Source organism: Sycon ciliatum, chromosome 1 (assembly GCF_964019385.1).
Source record: "Sycon ciliatum chromosome 1, ocSycCili1.1, whole genome shotgun sequence".
NCBI lineage: Eukaryota > Metazoa > Porifera > Calcarea > Leucosolenida > Sycettidae > Sycon > Sycon ciliatum.
The window spans coordinates 81,797,386-81,824,239 of NC_088643.1; the positions used below are offsets into that span (position 1 = coordinate 81,797,386).

Here is a 26,854-nt window from a genome sequence, read left to right on the forward strand (position 1 = left end):
CCAGACATGCCAGTGTGCCTGATACAAGAGGAACGTCGTTATATCCGATGTATTTTACCTGTTTTTCAGGTCTTCGGGCACCAAAAAAGTGTCAGTAAATTCGATCTGTCGTTATTTTCGAGGTCGTTTTATACCCGATCTATAATGTACAGAAAGGACTTGCTAAGAGACTTGGGCAACAGAATTGTGTCGCCGAGTAAACGGCTCGATTTGTCGTTATACCCAAGGTCGTTATATCTAATCTCCAGTGTTCTCCACTCTACGCGCAGTGAGTTTCTGCCAGAGAGTGCTTTTTTTATTACTCCGCTGGTCGCTAAAAACGGGCTGGAAACGTACAACTGTGCCGGACACTGCACCACGTGATGTGAGTTTTCGCCCGGTCGGCGTACCCCAGGGTGTCAGGAGTTGCACACTCTGGGGGGGGGGGGGGGGGGGGGCAAGTTGTATTCTCAGTGGGGAATGTACCAGCGGAACCGTCTCTTTCTACCACCCAGTCCGGCCAGTGTACCCGACCCCTGCCCTGGTGACAACTCCATGCTACATGTACGTGGCTATTTTAAAACTTGAAAACTTATGAACTTACTTTCAAGTTCCAAGCCGATGAGTTCTTCTGTTTGATTGATACCGGTGCCCATGATTCCACATGAATTGTTATTTGCTCCGCCACAAATCATCGCCGCCTCTACAGGGCCTGCTCTAGACATTCAACACAGCCCGGTCAAAGTGTACCTGGCGCATGCAGGCCAGCCGGGTCAAGCCGGGTCAGATCATCCGGCAGAAAAACAAACCAAAAAGCCTGCTCAAAACGCAGGAAAACAGAAAGGCGAATTTATTACCGGAAATCGGAAATTTTAGAGAACAAGGCGAACTATCAAAGTCCACAAACGTAGATAGAAGGTAAACGATAAAGCGTGAGTTCTTTTTCTCTTCGCGCCGCTTTTGACTGCTTGCCCCCGGCCCCTTCGATTTTGAATGTCCTGACTTCCTGCTCGCCGCTGGCCAGATCGCGCTCGAACCAGTTGACCCCAGTTGACCCTAGCCGAGTTTCTGTCGCTTGTAGACTGTAGTGTAGTGTGTACGATTGCGCTAGATTTGCAACAGATGGGGTCCGCGAGTCGTAAAATACCGGTATTTTAGGAATCCATTGTCAGTTTGAGACATTTTTCAGCCAGGTCAGACTGGACCCGGTGTTATCTGTTCAGCCAGGTCGTGCAGTTCCCCAGCCGGGCGCGTGACCCGGCTGACCCGGCTCTCCAGCAGGCCCTGCTCTAATCTGTCGTTTCCCTGGACATTCTCAGTACAGTACAATGACCAGTATACATGTACTGTAGTATTGGGTTATATTATTATAATACCATCAAGAGTACAATACCATGTATTGTATATGAATTATGAAAGCCATTCTGCCACCATCAGCAGCCGCACCGCAATGCCGCATGCCTACTCGAGCGACAACCAGATCTGCAACACATCATCCATCGCAACTCACCAGTATCCTTCCCCCTCAGGCACGAAACAACACGCTCCGCTCATTTCCCCACTCCCTCATCGAAACGTGGAATCAGCTCCCACCTACCCTTCTGCAGTCTCCCCCTTCTCGCAGAGGCATGCACACGTTCAAGAAAAACGTCAACGACCACTTGCGGCGCAGCAAGTGGGAGTGGGCCACAGACAGGCTATGATCTCTGCCAACACACCAGCCTAATTATACTGACCGCACTCCAGCTCCCTTCTACCCCTCTTTGATCCCCTTCGCTCAGCCTTAAAACCCGATTATCAGTTCACTCCATCTTCCTACGGTGCACTGCTTTTACTATTGTTTTGTCCTATCCCAATCTCAAATTCTCCCCATTATCGTTTGCAAAGCCAGTGCTCCCCTCTTGGATGCACATGTTTCTTTTCTCCTATGTATCGGCGCACAGGAGTAACAATGATTCCGAGACCTTTGGTCGGAGGAGTTACTTTTGCCCCGCCCCCACTTCCATCCAATATGCCACCGCCCCCGCTGTGCAGCATCTGATGGTACTGTGGTATTCAGTAAAAAAAAAAAAAAAAAAAAAAAAAAAATGATTGTACATGTCCTTTGTAGTGAACGAAGCTTCGAAGACAGTGAGTGAAAAAAATAGTACAGTCGAGGCATAGTGCAGCTAGTGGTGGCCTGCGGAAGCGAATGCTAGTTTGTGTGTTTCTGAACATTCAAGCGATGCCAACGCGAATCCCGCGAATTATTAGTCGACTCACGTCACGTCAGGTCAACGCTGTGACGTCATGCTGGTGGACCTACGTCAACAATACATTGTCGTCATGGAATCATTCAATATGGCGATACGATCGAGGTGTGTTGTTTGAAAAAGTGGCGAAAAAACATGATTTTTGCCGTGGGTATTTTCTTGTTCGACATCAGTTTGGAATTTTTCTTTCCACAATTCCAGTGGTTTTCAAGCACGAAGTATTTCCTTGCTGGAAGAGCAATTACAGTTCGGTCTAGATGGCTCTCGAGATAGAAGCTGCGGATGTAGTCCGTCTTATTCAACAATATTTGAAAGAGAATAACTTGCTCCGGACTTTGGCAGTTTTGCAAGAGGAGTCACAAGTCTCTCTCAACACTGTGGATAGCTTGGATGGCTTCGTCTCAGACATCAATAACGGTCACTGGGACACTGTGTTACAGGCTATTCAACCTCTGAAGCTTCCAGACAAGACGCTGATCAGTCTCTATGAGCAGATTGTTCTCGAGTTGATAGAACTCCGTGAACTTGGCGCAGCGCGATCACTGCTGCGAGAGACAGACCCTATGATCTTGTTGAAGCAGCAAGATCCAGACAGGTACGTTCGTCTGGAGCAACTTCTTCAAAGAAACTACTTTGATGCTCGCGAAGTTTACCCTGACGGAGGCAGCAAGGAGAAGCGCAGGGCTGCCATTGCACAGGCCCTGTCTGGTGAGGTATCAGTGGTACCACCGTCTCGCCTGCTTTCTCTGCTTGGGCAGTCCCTGAAGTGGCAGCAGCATCAAGGTTTGCTGCCACCCGGCACTAGCATTGATGTGTTCCGTGGCAAAGCTGCTCTTCGTGACCAGGAGGACGAGACATATCCAACGCAGGTGCACCGTAACATCAAGTTTGGCACGAAGACGTTCGTTGAGAGCTGTTTGTTCTCTCCCGACGGTCAATACCTGGTCAGTGGGAGCACAGATGGTTTTGCTGAGGTGTGGAATTTCCAAACTGGGAAAATCCGTAAAGACTTGAAGTACCAGGCCCAGGATAACTTCATCATGATGGATTCGTCGATCACAGCCCTTAGTTTCAGTCGTGACAGTGAGATGCTGGCAACAGGCAGCAGGAGTGGAAAGGTCAGAGTGTGGAAAATAGCGACAGGGCAATGCCTGCGCAAGTTTGAGAATGCACACAGTGATGCCGTCAGCTCGATTACGTTCTCCCGCGATAGCGCGCAGCTGCTCACCGCGTCGACAGACGAGCTAGTTCGCATCCATGGCCTGCGGTCGGGCAAGACATTGAAGGAGTTCCGCGGTCACAGGTCATTTGTCAATCTAGCAGTGTTCACCCAGGATCAGCACAATATCATCAGTGGTTCCAGCGACGGCTCTGTCAAGGTCTGGAGTGTGAAAACGACCGAGTGCCTGCACACATTCAAAGTTGCCATTGCCGGACAGGTCGGTGAGCTTCCTGTCCTGTCGGTGCATGTCAATCCTCGCAACACCGAACAAGTCATCATTTGCAACAGATCAAACACCGTGTCCATCATCAACCAGCAAGGCCAGGTCGTGAGGAAGTTCACGTCGGGAAAACGTAGCGGCGGTGACTTCGTTGCGTGCGCTGTCTCGCCGCGAGGAGAATGGATTTATGCCGTTGGTGAAGATTTCATCCTCTACTGCTTTAGCACGACGACCGGAAAGCTAGAACGTACTATGGAGATCCACGAGAAGCAGGTACGTGGCCTGTGTCTACATCCGCATCAAAACCTGCTGGCTACATTTGCAGAGGACTCGCAGCTAAAGCTATGGAAGCCATAGTGTCGTGCTAGTTCCAGTGATACTGTTCACCCCTGTCCACCTTGTACATATTTCCTCGTCCTCCTGGTTTGCAGGTGTTCCCTTTCTGTACCAGTAGTGTTTTGAGGACCTGATCTTGCAACAGCCAATTAGCGTTGACTACAGTGTCGTATACAGCTAGCCATTGTGTATATTGTTGTGCGGTGTCTTGTTTGCGCTCTGCACTTGTCTCCGTGTTTTGTACATGATGCATTTTAGATTGTGTATTGCTTTTCTATTCGAGACACATGACAAGAAAAAATTAGCGGATTGCTCATAAAATCTCTCCATTTCCCTTCCAACAGGACTCCATGAAACCTACACTCTTCTGATGTAAACAATAACATGACATAACTCTGCCTTTCCCCTCGCCTTGATCTCATTGTCGTTTCTATGTTGTTATTTTTTTAGGGATTCTGGATTGCACTTCGCAAATGTGATGCATATACATGCACTGCATTGATAATAATTATTTTGTCATTCATTGTAAACCTTGAAGTTGCTGTCAACTGTGTAAAATTACCAAAAAAACCTGTAATTCGGAGTCATGCTGAGTATTTGTTTTGTGTATGTGTGCCCCCTTGTAAGCATACAAGCATGTGTGTGTGTGCGAACATACAAGTGTACCATGTGGTGTGCATGCAGAAAACAAGAGTAGAGGTAATGCAATGTACTCGCATACTCGTACTGGAACAAAATTACGAGTACTTGTACCCGACTATTGCTTGCATACTTTTCATCCTTGCTTTTACTCCATGCATACCCATCTCAAGGGATCATTGTTCTGTGCTGCTGCCATTGTTTGTCAGCATTACGTGTCATGCTTGTGCAGGAAAAAAAATCCTGTGTGCACTTTTCTCTTCCCCTGTGCCCCAACTTGGCCAAGAGGGATGGTGCAATCCAGCATACCCGAAACACAACAACCTCTCATTGTATACGTGATGACACGTTAAAAAGATACTCGCCGTATCATAACAATAACTATTATGATCAGCAAGAACAGACTTCTAAGTCAAGCATCCACCAAACTGATAATAGGTAATTACTACCACATGCACTTATTCTATGACAACATGAATGTGAGAATGCTAATAGCATTATGCTACTACATGTACCTGGCTTTGCTTGGGTCGGGTTAGCAGTATAACGAGTCAGTTGCGATGTTTGAGATCTATTCAACCCTTGCTTTGTCAAAGCCTAGCACGAATTTCGACCATTACGTGTACCATAATGTGCAAGACAGCTACCGCAGGAAAAAGCATCAATCCAACAAAGACAGGTATATTGTATAGAGTACAGTGCACCAGAAACACGTAATGAATCTGTCCCAAAAACTCATATCAACATCCTACACATGAAATCCCAGAACATCCAGTGATGGAGCGTGTAAGCGGCTACTAGCCACAGCTGTGTTATCAGGCGACAGGAGCGATGTAAATTGCCTTGTGCGACTCGATTGTTTGAATGTCGTTCTCAAGCTGCTTCATCTCGGCTTCAATGCGCTCTTTCCTGTGGAATACAAGATAGACCAGACCGTATAATTCACAGACAGAGATTAGTGCTTGCCGGACAATAACGGTTACCAAGCCTGGGTTTCCTGATGAGTACTTTTGAAGTTAGAAGTTGGCATATGCGATGTTCTCAGAAACATTGCTTGTACTCGTACAGTGCTGTAACGATCCTCAGTGAACCAACCTTGCTTTCTTAGGTAAGGTGTCCGTGACCACCGACAAGCCAAGGAACTGATGTTGCAGCTCCTGCCAGTGCTTCTTGAGGCCCTCTAAAACGTTGTCACTGGATGCAGACAGGGAACATGTATCAAGGAGATCAATTTACATTATAATTGTTGACGTCCAACGAACAGCGGTTCGTATACGTTACTGGTAAGCAGGTTTTAAAGTTCGGATTGATTGCGAAAAAGCTATAAGCTATATCTCAAACTCTCAGGAGAATGGAGTTCATCCTGGAAAAACTTAACCTGGACAGAGCAGAGTTTCATTACTAGATTCCTACCCACAGCTTCCCACACAACACATTAGTTCAGCTCAGTATCACAGTACTCGTATACTACATACAGCAAGCATACCGATCTTTGTCTTGGATTGTGGCCAGTTCGTTAGCCTTCTGCCTGCGTGCTACGTAGGCATCATAGTTGTCCTGTGCTTCATCCATCACCGCCTTTCTGGTCTGAAGATACTTGGGAACTTCACCATAACCCTACAAATACACACAGTCACACAGTTACCATGGTAACACAACTGCGGTTGCACACGGTCGCATGGAAACAGATCCGGCACCGTGGTATGCACGGCAAAATAGCCTGTGGGAAAAATCATGCCTATGACATAGTGCAAATCTGTTACAGTGTGAACCATGCAGTCTGCAGATCTATGGCCCATATGGGAAAGTGTACCTGCACATGCAAGAGTAGACATTGAGATGCTGTGTGTCCCCAAAGCTGAATTTTAGAACTAGGCACCGGCAGGAGTTACAGGATTTGGAACTAGCTACAGTACATGTCACGTCAAAGAGGTCAAGCTATGACATCACTGTGCTGAGATGAGTACTATGGCATGGAGTGGCAAAGCCGCAGCACAGAGCATGATGCGTTTGTACTGGTTTGCTGTCCATACTGTTTTTGCAAATCAATACAATTTAAGGATAACAAAATATGTGTAGTGTATGTACATACTAGGGCTGAGTCGGGTAGCATTTTCCGGCTTTGGGTATCGGGTTCGGGTAGTTTTCCACGGGTAGCGCGGGTACCCGATCGGGTAATGTTTCCATGGTAACACCACAATGCACCCCTTCCCTTACAAACTGGGTAGACATGTGGAGTATTACATGAATTTGTACCGTGACGTGCACTGTACATGGTGTCATCTGCGACTTTGGGTTTTCGGGTACTAGTCTGTAACCGTCTACCCGAGGTCCCACGGGTATCACGGGTACCCGACTACTCGTGCACACCACTAGTACATAGTCACATCATCACATCATCATCTTGTACCTGTTTGTTGACATACTTCGGCAGAAGCCCGGCATCTGTCCGCTGATCCTGCACAAAGCAAGATGAGAATCATACAAGGCAAAGAAAGAAAGTGAGGGAAGAGGGGACTTATTGAGGAAATAATGATTTGCTGTCATTCACCCGATTGCCATATCAGATGGTAACAATCAGAATGACTCATCCAAAATATTGCGTTGTATCACTCACCAAACGTTTGCAAAATGTAATTATAAGATCAAATTTATCAGAAGGGCACTCCTGACATCTCAGGCCAGTAGAGAGCCTTGGGCCGCAATGTTTGCAGCGAAGAGACCGTGTCTCAAGAGTGTTGGGATTGAGGAACCTTTTAATGTGTAACTGGCTGCAATGAATTCTGCAAGTACTTATAATAGTACAGAGCTGGTTGAAATACAAATTCCGGGAAAGGAAATACTGCACTGATGCATAGGAATTCCACATCGGCAGATGTACTTGAAGTAAGTTTTTTTAAAGGTTTTAACCCGTGACGGCTGGAATATTGGGAACTCGAGTGCCGGGCTTTCCTGCTGTTTGCCAACTCACCTCAAGGACTTTGGTCGTTCCGGTAGGTGCATCAACCAGCTTAGGTTGAGGCCTGGTCGGCACTGCAAAAAAGAATGAATAGCATGATGATTGATCAAACCCAGCTCAAATGGTAATGGCTGTCACCATTACATGCGATGATGTCAGGTTAGATTCAAGCACTGTAACCATAGTGACCACCCAGACAAATTCAAATAGTGCAGGTGGAACCAGTAGCAAAAAATAGCCCTGTCAAGAACCGTTCAGGGTTGTTCACACTGGCTGAACGTGGACATGCCAAGATAAAAGATACTTCGATTTGCATCGGGTAGAAATATGGAGTGGGTGAGATGGATTTCTGAATGGCGAAACTGTGACTATCTTTGTGCTCAGCCCCTTCCTTTATCCAATGCCAAAATTGTAAACTTCAATTTAGTCAGCTGCGTTGGTCTATCTGTCACATGCAACAGAACTATAAAACAAAGGGTATGAAGGTACCGGGTTCAAGTCCTGCTTGGAAGCGGAAGGATTTTTCCAGCCGTGCTGCAATCCACAGTTAATTGGGAACTCGTGGCCTGGCACGAGGGAAACATGGATGCAGTGAATGGGATTTTCGGTCTTTGCCCACTTTGTGGTGGGTCTGATCTACTCACTTCCCACCGCTTACGAGATGCATCTGCGCCTTGATCCTAGAGGGTGGTGGCATTCCTTCGGATGCGGAAAACACGGCTGAAGGCCGAGTCTCACGCGAACCGTGAATTTTTTGCATCGTAGAAATTGAAACCAGTTTGTGCCAACATGATGGCGTTTGAATTTTGTTTACTTGTAAATGCGGCTCGGATCCGCTAATACTACAATCATGTACTATCTGAAGTTTTCAGCCTTCAAAGTTCACAATTTGGCACCTTGCACGCAGCATACATACGTGTGTATTGCAAATACGAGTCATGACTGACAAGCATTAGGGGCCGTCGCAAAAATTTTTAGTTGTCCCTGAAACGAACATCATTCGTTTGGGGGGGGGGGGGGGGGTTGCGAACCAAAATCGCAAGTCGACCGACAGTGTACATTATGTGCAATATACATGCATGCAGTATTCGTCGTCCAGCATAGCAAGCTGCGTTCGTTTCAGAGGGAGGGGAGGTGGTCCGAGTACGAAACGAACGATGTTCGTTTCAGGGACGACAACAACTTTTGCGACGACCCCTTACACCATGACTTGCAGTAAATGAACTCCTTTTGAACCTAATTTCATTTACTGCAAACTAAAACAGTAGCCCTCACAGCAAGAACTGCACAAACAGTTCTACGAGCATTGGTTTCACTGCAGTGGAATTCCGTTGAATATGTAGCGTCACATCGTATTCTTTAGAAGCTTATCTCTGGCACATTTTTCATCATTTACATGTATTATCCCAGTTCTACACGCTTACAATCATATGCTCAAGTGCAGAGCTCTGCCCTAGACTATGTCTTTATCTCTTTCTTTGCTCACCTATTGCTCATCACTTCTTTTACAGATGTGGTATCATGGAAATTTTGGAAACCCCCTCGATAGGCGAAAGCCTTTGAGGAATCCTTTTAAAAACAATAAAAATTACAAAATTAAAGGCCCTCACACACTTACCAGACGAAATAGCTTTCACGGCATTGTGCGTGATGAAATCCTTGTGAGTCTTTACACCCATAGCAGGCCTCTCAGTATGTCGGGGAACAGCAGGTTTCGTAGAAGTCTTTGTTGACGTGGCACCGAACGATCTTAGCAAACTCTCTGACTCCGCTGTCTTTCCTATATTTTCAAAGTCAACATAATGGACAGCATAACCATTACATTAGAATTCTTGTAGTTTCCAAACAGAGAGGAACAATCTGTGTATAAGTTAATATTTCATGGAAGATGTGGACCAACGCATATGGCCGATTGGTTTGCAGGCCTGCCTGCGAATCATGAGGTCCCGAGTTCAAGACCCGCGCTGGTAGCAGGGAGCGTGTAAAAAGACTTTTTACGCGTGCTGAACTGCGCCGACACCCACGGTCAACTGGGTACTCACAGCTCGGAGTGAGAATAACACGGATGCAGTTTACAGGGTTATGGGCCGTTACACGCCCGATTGGTTGAGAGACTAACCTCCTCTCCCCTGACTCACTTGTGAGGTCTGCATTCGCCACTAAGGTTAATAGGCATAGTGGTGGCCTGCGGATGCGAAGGCTAGTTTGTTTGTTTCTGAACATTCAAGCGATGCCGACGCGGATCCCGCGAATATTATTATTATTAGATGTGAAGTTGCTCTGATGAAGTAGTACAGTGCTCATAGCTTCTCATGCACGCCAAATCATGGGATGTGGTGTATACATAAGTAAGATGTCGTCCTTTAGCCTGGTTCTTTTAAGCTGTGTTCACAACTGGCGCGTGTACGCATGAAACCACGCGTTTGTTGGCATTTTTGCTGGCTTTTGGGGCGCCATGCGTACGGAAACGCGCCGAAATGGAAATTCCAACATGTTGGAATTTTCAGCGCGTATCAGGCGCGTACCAGAGTACATGCCAGTCACTTTGACTGGCGGGGTCAACAAATTAGTACTCGAAGGTGTCGCACGCGCTAAATACGACTTGGATTGCTGTTTTTTGTGAACGCTTGAGCGCGCGTTTGGGCACGCATGAACCGCAAGCGTACCGCGTCCATGCGCCAGTTGTGAACACAGCTTTAGTCTTGCTTGTGGGGCGAACAAACCATTGAAAAACAAAATATCGCAATAGTACATGGGTGTGTTTGAAATACATCCATGCACACATTACACGTAAGGATTGGGCACATTACATGTAATACATATTCAACTTCACATATGTAACCATCGGCAGAAACACGGTATCATCCTTTACTGTAATTCCAGTACTAAAACCCAGTGGTCAATGCCGACACGTTGGGAGATATTAGCAGTGTATGAGCAGAGGACTATCCCTGATGTGAAGAAATTACATACTACCTATTTGTTTGGTTACTCCTTCAATTAAATTGATGACTGTTTCTAACTCACTTGTTGTTCCCAACTCTTCGACTCGATGCTCTTTGGAATGCTTCTTTAGATAAGACTGCGTTGATGGCATACCTACCTTAGCAGGTCCCTGTACAGAATAGCAAAAAATGGATGATCAGCTCATCACTGGGCATAGGAACACTCTAGCTTCAGGATTTGCAGCATGTAACGCAGGGGCGTCGGAAGGTATTTCAGAGTGGTATGGTCAACTATCTGAAGTGCTGGAGGAGGGTGAGCTCCGCTGAATAAAACGGATATTTAGAGCCCGAATCAGTACATTCTATTAGGAGAGGGAAGAGGAGAAGCAGCAGCAGCAAAATGGGAGGAGGACAAGGAGGAGGTGGAGGAGGAGGAGCTGAGGAGGAAGAGGAGTTGAGGAGGAGGAGGAAGAGGATGTAAACAGAGGATGTAAGGCAGAGAAGTGAAGCAAACTATTCGATTTTTAGAGTGATGTTTGGCTTTATAGGAGATCAAACTGGGACTTCATCGTGTGGACGAACTGGCATTCGTGAGCAGTGCATAGTGTATGCAAGAGTGCACAAGCTGATGGAGAGTGGCCGGTAAGCTGGCAATGAAGTATGAGTACACTGAGTGAGTATGCACAGACTGGTCAGTGAGTATGCACAGTGAGTATGCTGAGCGAGTATGCTGAGTGAGTATGCTGAGTGAGCATGCGGAGTGTTGCTCACCATGGTCTTGCTGGGAACTTGCTTAGACTTGATCTCCTCTTTGACCTGTGGACGAAATGTCGATGTGTACCTGAGGCACGAGCAGCCGGCAGAGCGACAGAACGACAGAACGGCAGTCACACACACACGTGTACACACACACACACACACACACACACACACACACACACACACACACACACACACACACACATACACACAGACCCATATGCACACCCACCCACACCCACACAAACCCACACAATTGTACCACACACACACATACACACACACACACACACACACACACACACACACACACACACACACACACACACACACACACACACATCAGTCATCTGTGTTGCACTATCTTCACAAATCAGTCCTAAAATAATTATTGTGTTCCATGGTCAGCATTTGCATCGAGCTGCAGTTAGATTTAGGAGTTTCACAGTGAGCAGCGTACTTCAAGTATACTAGTATTCGATTTGGTTCCATACTAGTACTAGTAGTAGGCATAATACTGCGTCAGATGTACATGACTGTAGTACCAGAGATTTGTGCTATAAGCCAGCAAGCAAGATACTGGGTGGAATTTGAACAGCTCGCCTACCCTGGGCTTGTGCTACATACCTGGGTTGTTTTTCCCTTTTCTGCGCCGGCCTGGGAACTAAGTTATAGATGGACTCCTCCTTGACTACCGCTCGTCTCCCGTAGTAAGCCATTTCTGACTATTGCACGCAACAACTGGCTTTCGTGATGGCAAGAAGGACACGCACTGCGGCCTGAAGTTGAGTGGGGCAAATCTCTGTTCTCTCAGGAGAGCCCGTTGACGGTTCCGACGGCGTTTTCACTGCCTCTTCTCAGTGATGGTGGTGATGAGCTCAGTATCTTTCACTTCAGAAAGGAGGGAAGTCACTCTTTGATCGCCTGCATGTGTGCTCAGCCCAGTGAACGTCAAAGGCAGTTTGATTTGAAGAGCTTTACTGACACTGTACTGAACTGACGACGAACTGCTACTTGCAATGCGGCGTTTCCCTCAGAATGGGAATGATGTTTATGTGTCCATGGCTCATACTCCTATTAGTATGCCCATACTGCAGCGGGCATACGACCATCTCATGCTACTTACACAGCGGATAACGCTGTCAAGACTAGACAGTATGTCACTATGTGTATGCGTCGTCGACAGCCATGCCAGCATGCATAGCTAGCACTAGCAGCGTAGCAAGGGGGTTAGGTGATTCAAGAAGCGCATTCAAGAAAGCAACCATGAGTATCCATGGTATCCTGGTGATGGGTGCAAGGTAGCGTTGCTAGGCGACTAGGTGACTAGCGCAGCGCACTACACTAGTCACTACACAGCAGCCGTGGCATGGTCATGGTCTGATGATTGCTGGTTGTCACCGGTGCGCCGGGCACTAAAATAAAGCGGAACGTCATACCGGTACGGTAGCCATTGAATATTGCCAGTCGAGACTAGAGTAGAGTGCCAGTACTACTAGAAATGCAGTCTCCTAACAATGTCTGTTCACCTTCTGTCCTATGTTCACCCTCCTTCTAATGACTATAAGTATAACATTGTACAGTCTCTCCTCCTAACATTTCATATCATGTGCCTGTCACTTCTGTCTTTTTTCTTCTTTTTTGGTGCGTTTGATGTTCCCATGACTATGATGACTCCGAGACCTCAGGTCGGCTAGCGGCTGAGGGTAACGAGCCTGACCATCACTATGCTCCCATAATTATGCAATTTTGTCCAAATCAGCTCCTGCTCAAGCATGCCCACCGTCCTTCTGTCTGTTTGTCTGCCTCTCTCTTTCTCTTCCTGCATTTCTCCACCCCTCCCTCTCCCTGTCCCTCCCTGTCTCTGTGTGTGTCTCTCTCTGTCTATCTGTCTGTCGCTGCCTGTCTCTCTGTCTATCTCATAATCTGTCTCTATCTGTCTGTCTCTCTCTCTCTGTCTCTCTCTGTCTCTCTGTCTCTCTCTGTCTCTCTCTCTGTCTGTCTCTCTCTGTCTGTCTCTCTCTCTCTCTCTCTCTCTCTCTCTCTCTCTCTCTCTCTCTCTCTCTCTCTCTCTCTCTCTCTCTCTCTCTCTCTCTCTCTCTCTCTCTCTCTCTCTCTCTCTCTCTCTCTCTCTCTCTCTCTCTCTCTCTCTCTCTCTCTCTCTCTCTCTCTCTCTCTCTCTCTCTCTCTCTCTCTCTCTCTCTCTCTCTCTCTCTCTCTCTCTCTCTCTCTCTCTCTCTCTCTCTCTCTCTCTCTCTCTCTCTCTCTCTCTCTCTCTCTCTCTCTCTCTCTCTCTCTCTCGCTTTCCACAGCCACCCCGAGTGCTTTTCGTGTAGTCCTCTAGGTATCCTAGAGACATTTCGCACGTTGACCCAAAGGTACTTTGTGACGAGACTTGTCCCGAAATGAAGAATCTCACTCAGAATAGCTACAGCACATGTACCATGTACTCGTATAAGCCAGACCTTCTACAGAATGTAGAGCTCTTACGAATCCTTGAGCCAGATGAGGAAACTATTATTATTATTATTATTATTGCAACTTGTATTGTGGCAACACTGGCCAACACTCAGATGCACTGCTTCTTCACACAGCTGAACAATTCTTCTTTCTTCTCAACGTTTCGGTCACTCTGACCATCTTCAGGATGAAGCCGAAGCAGGATGAAGGCTTCATCCTGAAGATGGTCAGAGTGACCGAAACGTTGAGAAGAAAGAAGAATTGTTCAGCTGTGTGAAGAAGCAGTGCATCTGAGTGTTGGCCAGTGTTGCCACAATACAAGTTGCTATAATGAAGCTGCGTGAAGCGTCGTTCCGAATTTATTATTATTATTATTGTGAGTATTCGACTTGTGCTCGTCTCATACTTCAAATACTCGTACTCGTGTCAAAGTTCCAAATACTAGTCTCTAGCACTACAGTACTTGTACTAGTGACCGTAATAGTAATACGACCAATGAACACAAAAGGTCTGAAAATATGCCAAAGCCTGACAAAGGATGAAACCCGTTCGCATGATCGCCTTGCAGCGACTATGCCTATGGGACTGACATAGTCATTGGAAGGGTACTGACATCGCGTGAGCTGTGACGTGCAAAGGCCGCATGCCCGCTGCATGCTGTGATTGCGAATTATGTGCTAGGAATGAGGCCTCGAGGGGCGGTCGCTATACTGCTGCTGGTGTAGTGCTGCGTTTCTCGTCACCAGCGCGACCGTCCGATCTGTCCATGTAATAATTTCTCCACATACCTGGCAGATACTTCTGTCCAAGTAGGCAGGATGAGGTAGGCTAAATCCTGGGATCTCTGGGCCACACACAAAGTAGCTTTTTTAGTTAGTGCTGGCATACCTCCCCGCGACAACTGGCGGCCTGCACAATCGAATTGTATTGTCGTAGAGGGTGGTACATGGTAGTGATTTCAACTCAGTCTGGCTCATCAAAGAAGGAACTATTTGATTGGAGGCTTCTCCGAGTTGTTTGTCGCGGCGAAGAAAGAGTAATCGCTGCGGAAGCTGAGTTTGTCGAACATGAAGCTGTACATAACCATAGGTGAGTTGGTATCGACAAGCGTTGCCGCCGGTATTCCATATTGAGATTGGCCTGGCTGGAATATTATTGTAATATAATTATGTATGAGGTACGGTGCGATTGATCTGGGACATGATGAGATTGGTCTAGGGTGAAGTGAAATTCGAGATGTGGTAAGATTGGTCTGAGATGTAGTGAGATATGGGGTGAGTATTATAATTTCTGTAAGAAGTGAAAGCCTTCCGGGAAGAGGACTGACCACCGTTATGTATGATACCTAGCAATACAATGCCAGAGTTGTTGTGTCAGGTCAGTGATACCATGTTCTGTGATAGCCCGCATAAGACTATTAAGAGGCTTATTCAACTTAAAAATACAACCCCAGAAATGTAGCGCAGAAACTATGAAGGAGGGACGCTTTTTGAATGAGCAGAGGACACGGCGAGACTGATAAGGAGCTCTGCAGACCCACCGAACATAGAGACTGTGGTTTTAGTACAATCATGTACCTCTCACGCAGTGACCGGATTGTCCGTGGAGAGTCGAGACTGATGTCCTGTTCCGGTCGTATAATTATGATTGTGCAGTGCTGTGTGGCCTGCTTGCGGCCAGTGCCAACGCCGCCATCAAGAGCTGGAAGGGACCAGACAACAGCTACACCAATACAGTCAATTGGCTCGGTGGCTCACTACCCTGCTCTGCCGACAATGCCACGTTTGCACCAGTCTGGGTAAGCAGATTGCCAATTCAAGCAGCTGGTGTGCGAATGGATCATGTGCATGTACATGTAACGAGGAGCAGTGCGTCCCCTATTTCAGTATTTGTACAGGCATCCGTGAATGCAATGACTTTCACTGTAACGCCAGGGCAGTATAAATGAACAAACTTACCCCACGTGATTGTAATGATCACTTCGAGGTCATAATGACACACATAATGCCACCTCGAGTATACTAGAACATAGCTCCTGGCGTGTGCCGAAGAACTTTGCTACGAACGTGTAAGTGTAGGTTGAACATTGCTACATACTGCGAAGTATCTTTTTTTAAATGGTGTGTTCAGTACTATCAAGACCTAGTACCTGGAAGGGTCCTAACTTGTAATGTAGCACTTTGGTACATAGTGTAGCTTAGTCTGTCAGGAACTAGGAGTCACCCCACATGCTCTACATGTTTCAACTTCTAGTACACACCACAATCATCACATCACTGTGCAAGCATGATAACTGTAAATGTATCATGCAGAGAAATGTCTTCCACTCTCGTGTTTGAATTCCACAATCGAAAGTTGAAAACTTGAAATATAGATGTGTTTTTGTTGTGTTGGTTGCGTTGCTATGTCTCAGTCACCCAGCACTGTGTTCATTCAGAACAGCATCAACATCAACAACCTGGTAAGTCCAGCGTCACACTATGCTCTCAGCACAACATAGTCATTATTTTCGAGGCTGCAAAAGTCTCCTCACAATGCTACTTCAAAAACATGATCGCTAATTTTTGTTTTTGTTTTAGCCCGGGTTTTATTTTTGTTCAATCCTGTACCTACAGAGTGATGTTAGCATAATAGGGTACTTCTACATGACTTTGTAGTGTTTCATGCATTAGCGAAATAGTCCTCAGTAACTAACGTTGCTATTGTTTTTACCAGCAATACAAGCATTTCTTCTCGATGTGAACACCATGCACCCGCACCTGTCTTATGAACCTCTCTTGATCATCTGCACAGATATTGCCAGAGGATGGCACATTAACGTTCGCCGACACCATGAACATTGGACTGGGTGGACAGCCAACGTTCGGGTGCAGAGGTGAGAAGTCCTTAGCCCTCAATTTCTTGCAAACTTTAACCTAGGACCAAGGTAGTCTACATGTATCTGTGCTGTACTGTGCAGAGGTAGCTTTGATCCATGCAAGAGCATTCAATGTGCAATTCAAGGATCTGAATCTCACAGAACTACCCATTTAGGACCATTGCCTACTCAGCTTCTATATTTTTCATACAAATGAACTTGCACCTATTATTATTATACGCTTGAAACTACATGCTTCTTCCCTGTTGAACTATTCGCAGGAGGCAGCGCTGTTTTTCAGGGCCAGGCACCAGGCAACTGGGATGACCCGACCAACTGGAACACTCTCGATAGCGTCACAAATGCTGTACTGCCAACAACCAAGATCCCGCCGGCCGACCGTCTGCCGTGTAACACTGACTCCGTGCGATTCCCAGCGGTGAGGTCATACTTATTGCTTTGTGGCTGATGTTGCATGTCACAAATGCTGCTACAATTGTCATGGGTACAGCAAAACCTACCTAACCAGACACCTCTACACAAAGGACACCTCTACACAAGGGACACCTCTACACAAGGGACACCTCTACACAAGGGACACCTCTACACAAGGGACACCTCTACACAAGGGACACCTCTACACAAGGGACACCTCTACACAAAGAACACCTCTACACAAGGGACACCTATAAACAAGGGACACCTCTACACAAGGGACACCTCTACACAAAGAACACCTCTACACAAGGGACACCTATAAACAAGGGACACCTCTACACAAGGCACACCCTCAACAAACAATAAAGGACACCTCTCAAGTTAGGCTGCGGACGCCATTGTGTTCCGCTATTTGTGCCCTGCAGAGCCGCCCAGTGAATGTACACCTTAACCGCCCCGTCACAGTCAATCAGTTCGTTGTCAATAACCAGGTGAGTGCTGTGGCTATAACTAGGTGAGTGCTGTGGCTATATCCTGTGTCATTGCATGCTGCATGTTTAAAATGTGGAAGTTAATGCAACTTTGTTTCAATCAACTGAACTTGGGAATCACTTAAAATCTAAATTGGAATCTCATCTGCAAAGTAGATCCACCTGTATGGATAGTTGAATTCAGCATCAGCTACGTGTGCTATGCAGTGAACGTGTATCTAAAGGATTGTATGGATACACGCCATGTACTTTGAAGTACATTATATGTAGACAAGGAGGTGGTACACATCTTCCATGACTATAATGTAGACAAGGAGGTGGTACACATCTTCCATGACTATAATGTAGACCGGCTTTGTTATGATGTGTACTGTGTAGTTTTTTTTGTTTTCGTTTTTTGACGCCCATCGCCTGTGTAGTTACTAGCAGGGAAAGGATGGTCCTTTCCCTGTCATGCATGCCATACATCATAATACAGTGTATCAATTTGTCCGACACCTATGCATTTCTCATGTTGCCTGTACTCTGATAGCTTGGCACTGCTCTGGTCAGAGTTTAGTGTTGATCAATACAGTATGCAGATCTACCCTCGGTAGTACTAGGATAACCCCGAGAGATTCAAATTGTTTGTCTTATAACAAGTATGATCTACTATCCAGACGTGAGTGTACGCGTTTCAGGCGTCATGGGATCTTGATTTTTGTCTACTAATGAGGGTTGTCTTGTAAGCGAAGTTGTCACAGTACTGACGAGGGTAAACCTGGACCTCATGTATCATTCTCTACCTTGTGATTAATTCTTTAGCCTTTAGCTCAGGCTGCACTGAAGACATTCCTCTCAAGTCCGTCCGGCATGGGCCAGTTCCACGTGCCTTCATCTAATGCCATCACATTGGGTCCTGGCTGTGCAGCGGGATCTCTGTGTCAATGCGGTACCTCTGTAAGTGATCATACTTTGCCGATTCCTTACAATGCCTCAGCTTCTGTCCAGTAGTTTTCAGTTGGGCATGACATCCCCAGCCAATGGAAGGGGTTCCCACAGCCAATGGAAGGGGTTCCCATAGCCAATGGAAGGGCCGGGTTCCCACAGCCAATGGAAGGGGTTCCCACAGCCAATGGAAGGGGTTCCCACAGCCAATGGAAGGGGGTTCCCACAGCCAATGGAAGGGGTTCCCACAGCCAATGGAAGGGGGTTCCCACAGCCAATGGAAGGGGTTCCCACAGCCAATGGAAGGGGGTTCCCACAGCCAATGGAAGGGGGTTCCCACAGCCAATGGAAGGGGTTCCCACAGCCAATGGAAGGGGTTCCCACAGCCAATGGAAGGGGGTTCCAGTTCAACTTGTTCCTGTATTCCGTGACTTACAAACCTACTAACCCTTTTATATTGCGGATTGCTGTTGGGAGAATGTGCAAACCCGCATACCACCATATACACATACACGTGTTTACTATAGTACATGTGTATGCAACTATTGTCATTGGTGGCTGAATGCTATTGTCATTGGTGGCTGAATGCTATTGTCATTGGTGGCTGAATGCTCTAATCTTGTGATACTCAAATGATTTGCCTTTCCGCGTTTCAGTTTTCAAAGAACTCCACTTCAGTGATCATTTTTTTCAGATGCCGTTATTTGGAGCTAGCAATCGTTAAGCCGGCATGTAAGGCAAACATACCTGATCCTGTAGACTGAAGAACTAACTGCCGGGTATACTTCGGTTATCTCCCCTCCCACTGATATTCTTCTTGTTACTTTTCATTACACAGACGCCGGATATTGTGCGTACAGCCTGCTGTTTGTCCAAAACAAGCTGCCCTGACAATTCAGGGTGCAGGGGACCTGTAACGCTGCAAGGAGATTGCTGTGCTGTGTGCGGTAAGGAGTAGAACAAGTGTTTTTTTTTTGCCTCTGGATATAATGCCGTGTCTTTGTTGTCTACCGGGTTGCTTGGCTAGTGATCTAAAAATCAGGGAATGTGTAAAATATATCCAATTCCGTTTCCAGCACAGCTAACTGACAGACATGACTGAAGTCTTTATGCATCTTCACACATTCCGTGTTAGAGCCACCATAGCTGACTCATTGTCCATGCTACGAGTGCACCACACGTGGCACAATGCACTATCGAGTGTTGACATACACATCATCTAATTCTCAGTGTTTTGAGGAGGGATGGGAATTGGGTGTTGTTTTTAAAACTTTCTTTGCAGGTGGAATACTGACTATCACCACCACCTACTTTGATCAATCAAGATTCGTCAATGCAATTACGGCACGAGTCACAGTAGGTTCACAAGTGCACTGTGTAGTGTTTCTGCCATAGAAACATCACTTCAGTGGCATTTAAACATCACTTCAGTGGCATTTAAACATCACAGAACACAGAAACAAGCAGTTTCACATTCTCGCACCTCCAAACGCACAACAGAGATAAACGTAATGCAACCATGCCATACTCAGATACTATTGTCTATACCTGAGAGGATGAGCAGAGAAAGTTTATTGTAGTCATTCCAGTGAATTTAAACTTTACTTGTTGGTTGCAACACCATGTTAATCAATGTTGATTTTGACTGTTATGTATCGGGTAGGATTTATCAGTGATCTTTTTCTCCAATTAGCACGAAGGAGCAGGTTTGAGTTGCAATGTATACAAAGGAACTATTCATAATAGACTCTCTTTCCTGAGTTTATGTACCTTCTTGCCTTTGACTGGAGAAGCAAACGGTCAACCAGCTAGGCAGGTACTGGAGAAGGAAGTACAAGCTAACCACCATATACCTAATACAACAATGTAAGGCAGAGTACGTATCGCTACTACCTCCTGCCTTGGCCTTCAGAGTTGATGATGGGGTGCTTGTTCGAGTGCCAATTTGTGTACTTGTACTTGCCTGCTAGCAATCCACCACTATGGTCTGCTGTTCACAATTTATGGTGATCACTGTTGTGCTTCTCTATTTCTTAGACAATGACGTTCAAGTATCACATCATTGATGCATCCCATATACAAGTACTGGTGGTTGGGAACCAGGGTTTCACCAAGGTGAATCAGCTGAGAACAGCCATTAGCCAAGGTGAGTTGAAGGTGCTGTCATAGGATTTGTAGATAAATTCTGAACGGTCAATCCACACACCATGGCCGACAACACAAATCTGGACATGTACCAAATTCAAATACGTTGCAATTTTCATGTAGCGTAACACAAGCTGTTCTTGATCATCGTCGCTTCCTGATCAACTCAATGGCTCCCAGTGGTTAGGAATTCAACATGCAAGCCAAGTTAAAAACTAACTAGCATTTCCACCGCAAGACAGTACTTCGAAGTATGTTACAGAGACAGAGTCCAACCAGAAAACTAGTTCAAGAACTAATGCATGATATTACTACATGTATGAGTGATGAACAGTTAAAGACTCCTGTTATATAAGTACTTGTACAGCATGAGACTGAGGTAGTAATATTCCTACATGTACCTCTACAACTCCCAATACCAAGAAGTTATAAGTGCATGCTAAAACCTGGCAAACCAGCCAGGATTGATCATGCAGTACGGTTGTAGTAGACCTATTCTGTTTGTTTCATTTCCTCGTGTAATCTTCACAAGATCCTGTAGTAATCTTTTACTTTCTTGGATCAAAGCAACAAGAGCCCTGACTCAAACTCTGGTACGGCAACTAAAACCTCAAAATCCAAAACCTCTCGCGGGAAACGACACATGCCAGTGGCGTGCACCGAGTCTTGAAAGGGGGGTTTCTAGAGTTGGTATTTTTTCTGGAGACCCACTGTATCATTATGTGTTTGTGCACATGCGCATCCCCCGAACATCCCGTCGGAGATAACGGCGAGGGCTAGGGAGGAGGGAGGGAGAGGGGACTCAAGATCAGGGGTGCAGGGCACCAATGAACACTGGTGCTGATGAGATGCGGGGCTCGTCCGACTGCTATCATCAGATCTTGCCGGCACAAACGCGTCAGAGAGGGAACCAGGTACAGGGGTAGAAAGGACAGAAATAAGAGGAATGGAGAGAGGGGACGATGTTGCATGGAAATGTTGGTACACGCGTAACCGGTAACAGGATAAAACGGGTTACCTTTTACATACCAGCACTTCAAAAAGCATTTGCAAAGAGGGTGCAAAAGTCAATGTACTCGTATACAATGACATGTTTGTCATATTGAACACGTAAAAGTTTGATAGGCCTAGCCGCCCAGGCTACACTACAGTCTATAAGACTAGTATAACACTATGTCTATAGTACTTCACTACAATGGAGTCCACTCCAGGCATGTTTGTTTCATCAAAACACTGCTTACATTCGACGGATCTTTCTTTCTGTTCTTATGACGAAGTTTTCAGCATGTATTGGCAATGTTCAACATGATTTCAATAAAGAGTTATGGGCCTTGCTTCGATGGAAGCTCGCGGAAGAAAAGCAGAGTCCCGCGTCATTGAGTCGCGGCCGGAGCAGCGCTTCGTTCTGAAGCAGCGCAAGTGGATCATGGACGCACATGTTTACGTCTTCCAGTCGACAACGTTTTTGACGAACATCTCTGCTGCGCACATAAGCGAGAACGAAAGGCTGTGGAGATCTTGATTTGAGTCAACACTTTGGAAGGAGATGTCGTCAATCATATCCTTGAACTGACTTGCATCGCACGTGCTTGACTCAAATTTCGAGACAGAACGGATTTCTTGAACGTCATCGCCAATCCAGGAGCGAACCAGAGCTAGAGATCGATCTCTCTGTCGCTACTCTCCACTGAAGAAAGAGAGAATAATGTATTTTGAACTACATGCAAAGCAACTCTCTCTCTCACTTCGAAATAAGGACATAGTCACTGTACTGTAAACTGCCCGTCGATCGACGCGTATGCAGGATAATCCAGTAGGCGCGCTTTTCCTTCGGCAAGATTGCCCGAAAAAAGGTGGTTTCCAGACACCAAAAAATCATACGGTGCACGCGCCTGCATGCTAGATGCATAACAGAATACATTACGAATGCGCAATATACTACTATCATGAATGCCTGGGGTGGCAAACGGAAATGCAACAGTGCATAATAATGTAGATGTGCGGGATACCACCACAGCCCCTGTATGAGGCATGATGGTTTGCCTCTACTGCTTCCCCGTCGGCTCTCACTGACAGTTTCCTGGAAGCCTGTGGTGCATGCATCATGTTATAAGTTTCATGAACAACCACTGCCTCGCTGAGATACTGTCGCATTTTCTGCTCCGCTCCACAGGACCGAGTACATTTGGACTTCCTTCAAATCCAACAATGGTAACTAGTGGGTCGATTGTTGATACCAAAACTGTGCCAGTTCCTGGTGCCACTACTGCACGACCTCCTGCTGCCACTACTGCACGAGCTCCTGTCACTCCTGCACCAGGTCCTATCACGACCGTACCAGAAGCACCCACCACACAAGAGGTCGTGCCGAGCAAATGCATTCAAATCGTTCCAGTCACAGAGGACGGGGCTGAAGTTACTGGCACCAACGGTCAAATTCTCACGGAGATACGGACGGTAGTGATTGAACCGAACCGAAACGATGCTCAGGCTGGAGACACAAGTAAGATACACACTCTTTTCTATAGTCACTCTCTTAGTCTATCTCTGCTGAGAACTGCGTCAAGATGCTCCCAGAAGCACAAGTGCATTATCTTACCGAGGCATCCAACAGTCTTGAATCATCATCTTCTAGCTACTATCATTGCGATTCTCAGAACAACCATCACGCGTGATGGTTGCGACGAGAATTGAATTTTGTAAATATTAACGAGCCTCCAATTGAATTTGTTCCTTTCCTGGTCTCATCTTTACCAGAAACGGACAGCACTCCATGGGTCATCGTGGGTGTGTTTGGTGCCCTGCTAGTCATTGCCCTGATTGTCATCATCGTTCTTGTGCTACGTGGCAGAAAACAGTGAGTGGCAAAGAGAAGTTTTCCCGGTTCCTCCCATGTGAATCAGAATGCAATACGAGCTATAATGCCTTGTGTTTTGGTCTGTGTTAAAAGCACCTGAATGCAGCTCCCGGCATCACAAGTTTGAGAGCACTGTTGTTAGCAGTGTTATCAGGCTCTACTCTCCTCATGATAAACTCCAATTTATTTTCCTTCTGCTGATGCTCCACTCCCTAAACGCGATGCTGATGTAAGAGATGCAATTTGCAGCTCTACTATATGCTGTGAATGTTGTAGGGATTATAGATTTGGTCAATGTGCTTACCCCACTGGCTAAGCTGATGTCATACACCATCGGATCTGGAGATTTGATTCATACAAAATGCTCATGATTCCTGTACAGCTTTTCTTTCTGTTTGTCTTTTGCACCCTTCATCTACTTCACAGAAACGCACCTCCACCGGTTCACCATGGTAGTCCAGTGCAGTATGTCCATAATCCGGAAACGGGAGCATCCAAGGCGACGACTGGTGGACGGGTCAAATTGGGGCAGAACTTTGCTCAACCTCCAGAGGAACCGAATGTCTACGAGGTGAGCGTGCATGTGTTGTACTGAATGAAGATTGTTAGCTCAGTTGATATCGGGAAGGCATCTAGCTGCCCTGGACAATATCAAAGCACACCATTGTCAGGAAACTTCACTCACTCAGCGACTACATGAGCCTTATCCTTCATCAACTGGATGGATTTTGGAGCCACCAGGAAATCACACTCAAGTATGTAATAGCCGGCTATTAACAAAATACGTGTTCAGGGTACAGGAGGAATTCTGATATGCGTATCCGTTGTCACGCGGAGTTGCGCTATGGAATATAGACACCAATTTCGGACATGCCCAGTCCGAGGTTTGAATTATCAGACATTGTTATGTCGGAATCTTATTGATTGAAATCGGCCCTGAAAGAAACTTCCAATAAAGCGGTAACGTTAACGTAAGTGTCCTCGCAGTGGTGATGGTTGTGTGCAGGAGGGTTTAGTCGACTGAGAGCGCAATGTAGTGGTGGAGGTGATATCAACAATAAAGCGGCATGTTTGAATTAAACCATATTCGAATTATCAGGGTTCCACCTTAACAAGTATTACCTTCACAGGGGAGGGGAGGGAGTGGGGGCAGGGGTAACTGCTATAGTATCCCGGGACGGATACCCTGATTCCATCAATCCTTTTTCTGCACCTTGTTCTCACCCACTGAGTGAGGTGTGGTGAGACCATAAATGGGATCATTTTCAAGTCCACCCAGAGTTTCGGGATTTCATGGGGTGTCGGCCGTTGGGCGGTTCAACAGCCAATTGAGTCATCTTTCCAGGATTCCTTTTGAGTCTCTCTCCCCTCTCCCAGGGAGGTCCACATGACCAGCTTTGGCTCTCTCCCCTCTCCCGGGGAGGCCCACGTGACCAGCTTTGGCTGTGAGCAGGTTAAGTACAAGTACACGTGTATGTGTGTATTCTTGTGGTGCTTTGTGTGAATGCAGGTCAACAGCGATGTAACCAGTCCAATGTACACCCAGGATACTGCTCCAAGGATGCCGAGCCGGGTACGTATTTGTATCTATATATATTTGTATATACTGGCCTCAAACGAAGGTCCCTGGTTCGAGTCCTGGCGGTGACAGCCAATTTTTTCTTCAGACTTTTCCTGTTTGCATCTTTCCCTCAAACCAATGAATCCTGAGCTGTATTTTTTTGGCATTAATTTTGTGGTTATGGATTCTCCATGGCGTTGTCACTCCAGGGTTGGCACAATTCAGTGATGTGTCGCGGCACTGTTGAGCATCAACAATGTATATCACGGTGGAAACAATAGTTGTGTGTGTGTGTGTGTGTGTGTGTGTGTGTGTGTGTGTGTGTGCCGTGTGTGTGTGTACTGTGTGTGTGTGTGTGTGTGTGTGTGTGTGTGTGTGGTGTGTGTGTGTGTGTGTGCATGTGTGTATGTGTGTTGTGTGTGTGTGTATGTGTATGTGTGTATGTGTGTGTATGGTGTGTGTGTGTGTATGTGTGTTCTTGTTACCTTGTGTGAATGCAGCAGGTCCATAGCGGTGCAACCAATCCAATGTACTCTCACGACACTGCACCGAAACTGCCCCCGAGCCGTGTACGTTACTCCAGGCCGGTTGGCACAATTCAGTGATGTGTCGATGTGTCTATGTGTGCTATTATATTTATTATAACTATAAGCATTTTCGCGTTAGAGTGTAGCAACATGCTGAGTCCACAGCTTCACTGATGCTGAATGGCTAGGGTGAGAGGAGACAAAGCAGCGAGGAAACCAACATCTAGAAGGTCACAATAACATGTAGAGAACCGACCTGCATCCATATCAGAGTGGAAACAACATTTGTGTATGTGTGTGTGTGTGGGGGGGGGGGGGGGGTTGGGGGAGGAGCATGGTGGTCAATTCATCAGCCTTGCAAGCTGCTGAATGGTGTAATCCCAGCAGAAGTTGCTATGTCTAACATAGCTTGTGTGCTATCGATATTGCTTCAGCGATGGGCAGGAGAATGAGTATGAGCGTGGGTGTATTCTTGTTACTTTGTGTGAATGCAGCAGGTCCAGGGCGGTGCAAGCAAACCAATCTATACTCACGATACTGCTCCGAGAGTGCCCAGCCGTAACATACGCCACTCCAGGCCGACTGGCACAATTCAGTGATATGTCGCATCATGCTGCACTGTTGACCATCCATATCAACTGTGAAGTGTTGAAATGGTCAGAGCCAATCATTTTTCTCTGCTCTGATAGCATACTGGATGACTCTCAGTTATCGGTGAATGAGTTTGCTTCATTCTCTTTTTGTACTCTCATCTTTTCAATTTGGTGTACTTTGCTACACATTGTCTTGTCTAGCTCTCGCTCATGATGGATTTGCTTTGACCAAATCTTCTTGGAAGTATGTGTGACCATCTAACCAATCGCAATCCAAAAACCTATTAATAATACAAGTCTACTCTTCAAGAAACCTAGATGTTATGACCGGTGTTATGGGTTATTCTGGGGTCTCGAGGAGAAGAGCGCATACAATTGACACTTCAATGCGATCAGTACATTCTAGAGAAGGTGGCGATTCCACCATCAGTTGAGTTGCCTTGTATGGAGTGTCAAAGCCGCGGCGCAGCAATGCACAACCTCCAGCAAACCGCCAACGCACACCGTTTAATACTAAACGTCCATAAACCAATCCACTGGCTTACCACCGTGACATCATTTGCATGGCCTCTATAAGCTATAGGAAGGTCATCGACACATATCATGGATGAGCCATGGCCATGCACGAAGAAACATTGATGAGTGGTCCAGAAGTCCCAAGACTTAGAGATACATGCACAATGTGAT

The 26,854-nt window shown here is 46.4% G+C and overlaps 3 protein-coding genes across 6 annotated transcripts; 2 read left to right on the forward strand and 1 right to left on the reverse strand.

Annotated features, from left to right (window-relative positions):
- The first annotated feature begins 2,371 nt into the window (after window positions 1–2,371).
- LOC135805846 (WD40 repeat-containing protein SMU1-like) lies at window positions 2,372–4,592 on the forward strand. The gene has a single exon (XM_065319962.1). The coding sequence runs from the start codon at window positions 2,489–2,491 to the stop codon at window positions 4,028–4,030; it is 1,542 nt and encodes a 513-aa protein (XP_065176034.1). The 5' UTR covers window positions 2,372–2,488; the 3' UTR covers window positions 4,031–4,592.
- A 383-nt stretch (window positions 4,593–4,975) lies between these two features.
- Window positions 4,976–12,376, reverse strand: LOC135805847 (enkurin-like). The gene is made up of 9 exons (XM_065319963.1): window positions 11,939–12,376; window positions 11,324–11,393; window positions 10,635–10,722; window positions 9,226–9,387; window positions 7,620–7,681; window positions 7,059–7,106; window positions 6,135–6,265; window positions 5,744–5,842; window positions 4,976–5,557 (listed from the first exon to the last, which is right to left on the reverse strand). Exons 1-9 carry the CDS (start codon window positions 12,028–12,030, stop codon window positions 5,464–5,466), a joined length of 846 nt encoding a protein of 281 aa, XP_065176035.1. The 5' UTR covers window positions 12,031–12,376; the 3' UTR covers window positions 4,976–5,463.
- A 2,255-nt stretch (window positions 12,377–14,631) lies between these two features.
- LOC135805848 (uncharacterized) lies at window positions 14,632–26,480 on the forward strand. Of its 4 annotated transcripts, none has more exons than XM_065319966.1 (16): window positions 14,632–14,860; window positions 15,427–15,569; window positions 16,185–16,232; window positions 16,565–16,646; window positions 16,910–17,067; window positions 17,492–17,557; window positions 18,362–18,496; window positions 19,323–19,431; window positions 19,767–19,840; window positions 20,522–20,630; window positions 22,803–23,132; window positions 23,387–23,486; window positions 23,913–24,057; window positions 24,997–25,059; window positions 25,548–25,616; window positions 26,072–26,480. In XM_065319966.1, the coding sequence occupies exons 1-16, from the start codon at window positions 14,839–14,841 to the stop codon at window positions 26,171–26,173; spliced, it is 1,755 nt and encodes a 584-aa protein (XP_065176038.1). In that variant the 5' UTR covers window positions 14,632–14,838; the 3' UTR covers window positions 26,174–26,480. The 4 variants fall into 4 exon arrangements, with proteins under 4 accessions (XP_065176038.1, XP_065176037.1, XP_065176039.1 ...); XM_065319965.1 differs by having other exon boundaries at window positions 25,551–25,616; window positions 26,069–26,480; XM_065319967.1 differs by having other exon boundaries at window positions 25,551–25,616.
- Window positions 26,481–26,854: the final 374 nt, after the last annotated feature.

What these genes read in the sequence shown, in the direction of transcription:
- LOC135805846 (XM_065319962.1), top strand. Translation starts at nt 2,489, where the DNA reads ATGGCTCTCGAGATAGAAGCTGCGGATGTAGTCCGTCTTATTCAACAA.
- LOC135805847 (XM_065319963.1), bottom strand. Translation starts at nt 12,030, where the DNA reads ATGGCTTACTACGGGAGACGAGCGGTAGTCAAGGAGGAGTCCATCTAT. An exon ending in CGTGAAAGCTATTTCGTCTG is followed by an intron (nt 7,682 to 9,225) that starts GTAAGTGTGTGA and finishes TCTTTTTTGCAG; the next exon opens with TGCCGACCAGGCCTCAACCT. An exon ending in ACCTTACCTAAGAAAGCAAG is followed by an intron (nt 5,558 to 5,743) that starts GTTGGTTCACTG and finishes TGTATTCCACAG; the next exon opens with GAAAGAGCGCATTGAAGCCG.
- LOC135805848 (XM_065319964.1), top strand. Translation starts at nt 14,839, where the DNA reads ATGAAGCTGTACATAACCATAG. An exon ending in GCATCAACATCAACAACCTG is followed by an intron (nt 16,233 to 16,564) that starts GTAAGTCCAGCG and finishes TCATCTGCACAG; the next exon opens with ATATTGCCAGAGGATGGCAC. An exon ending in ACTCCGTGCGATTCCCAGCG is followed by an intron (nt 17,068 to 17,491) that starts GTGAGGTCATAC and finishes TGTGCCCTGCAG; the next exon opens with AGCCGCCCAGTGAATGTACA.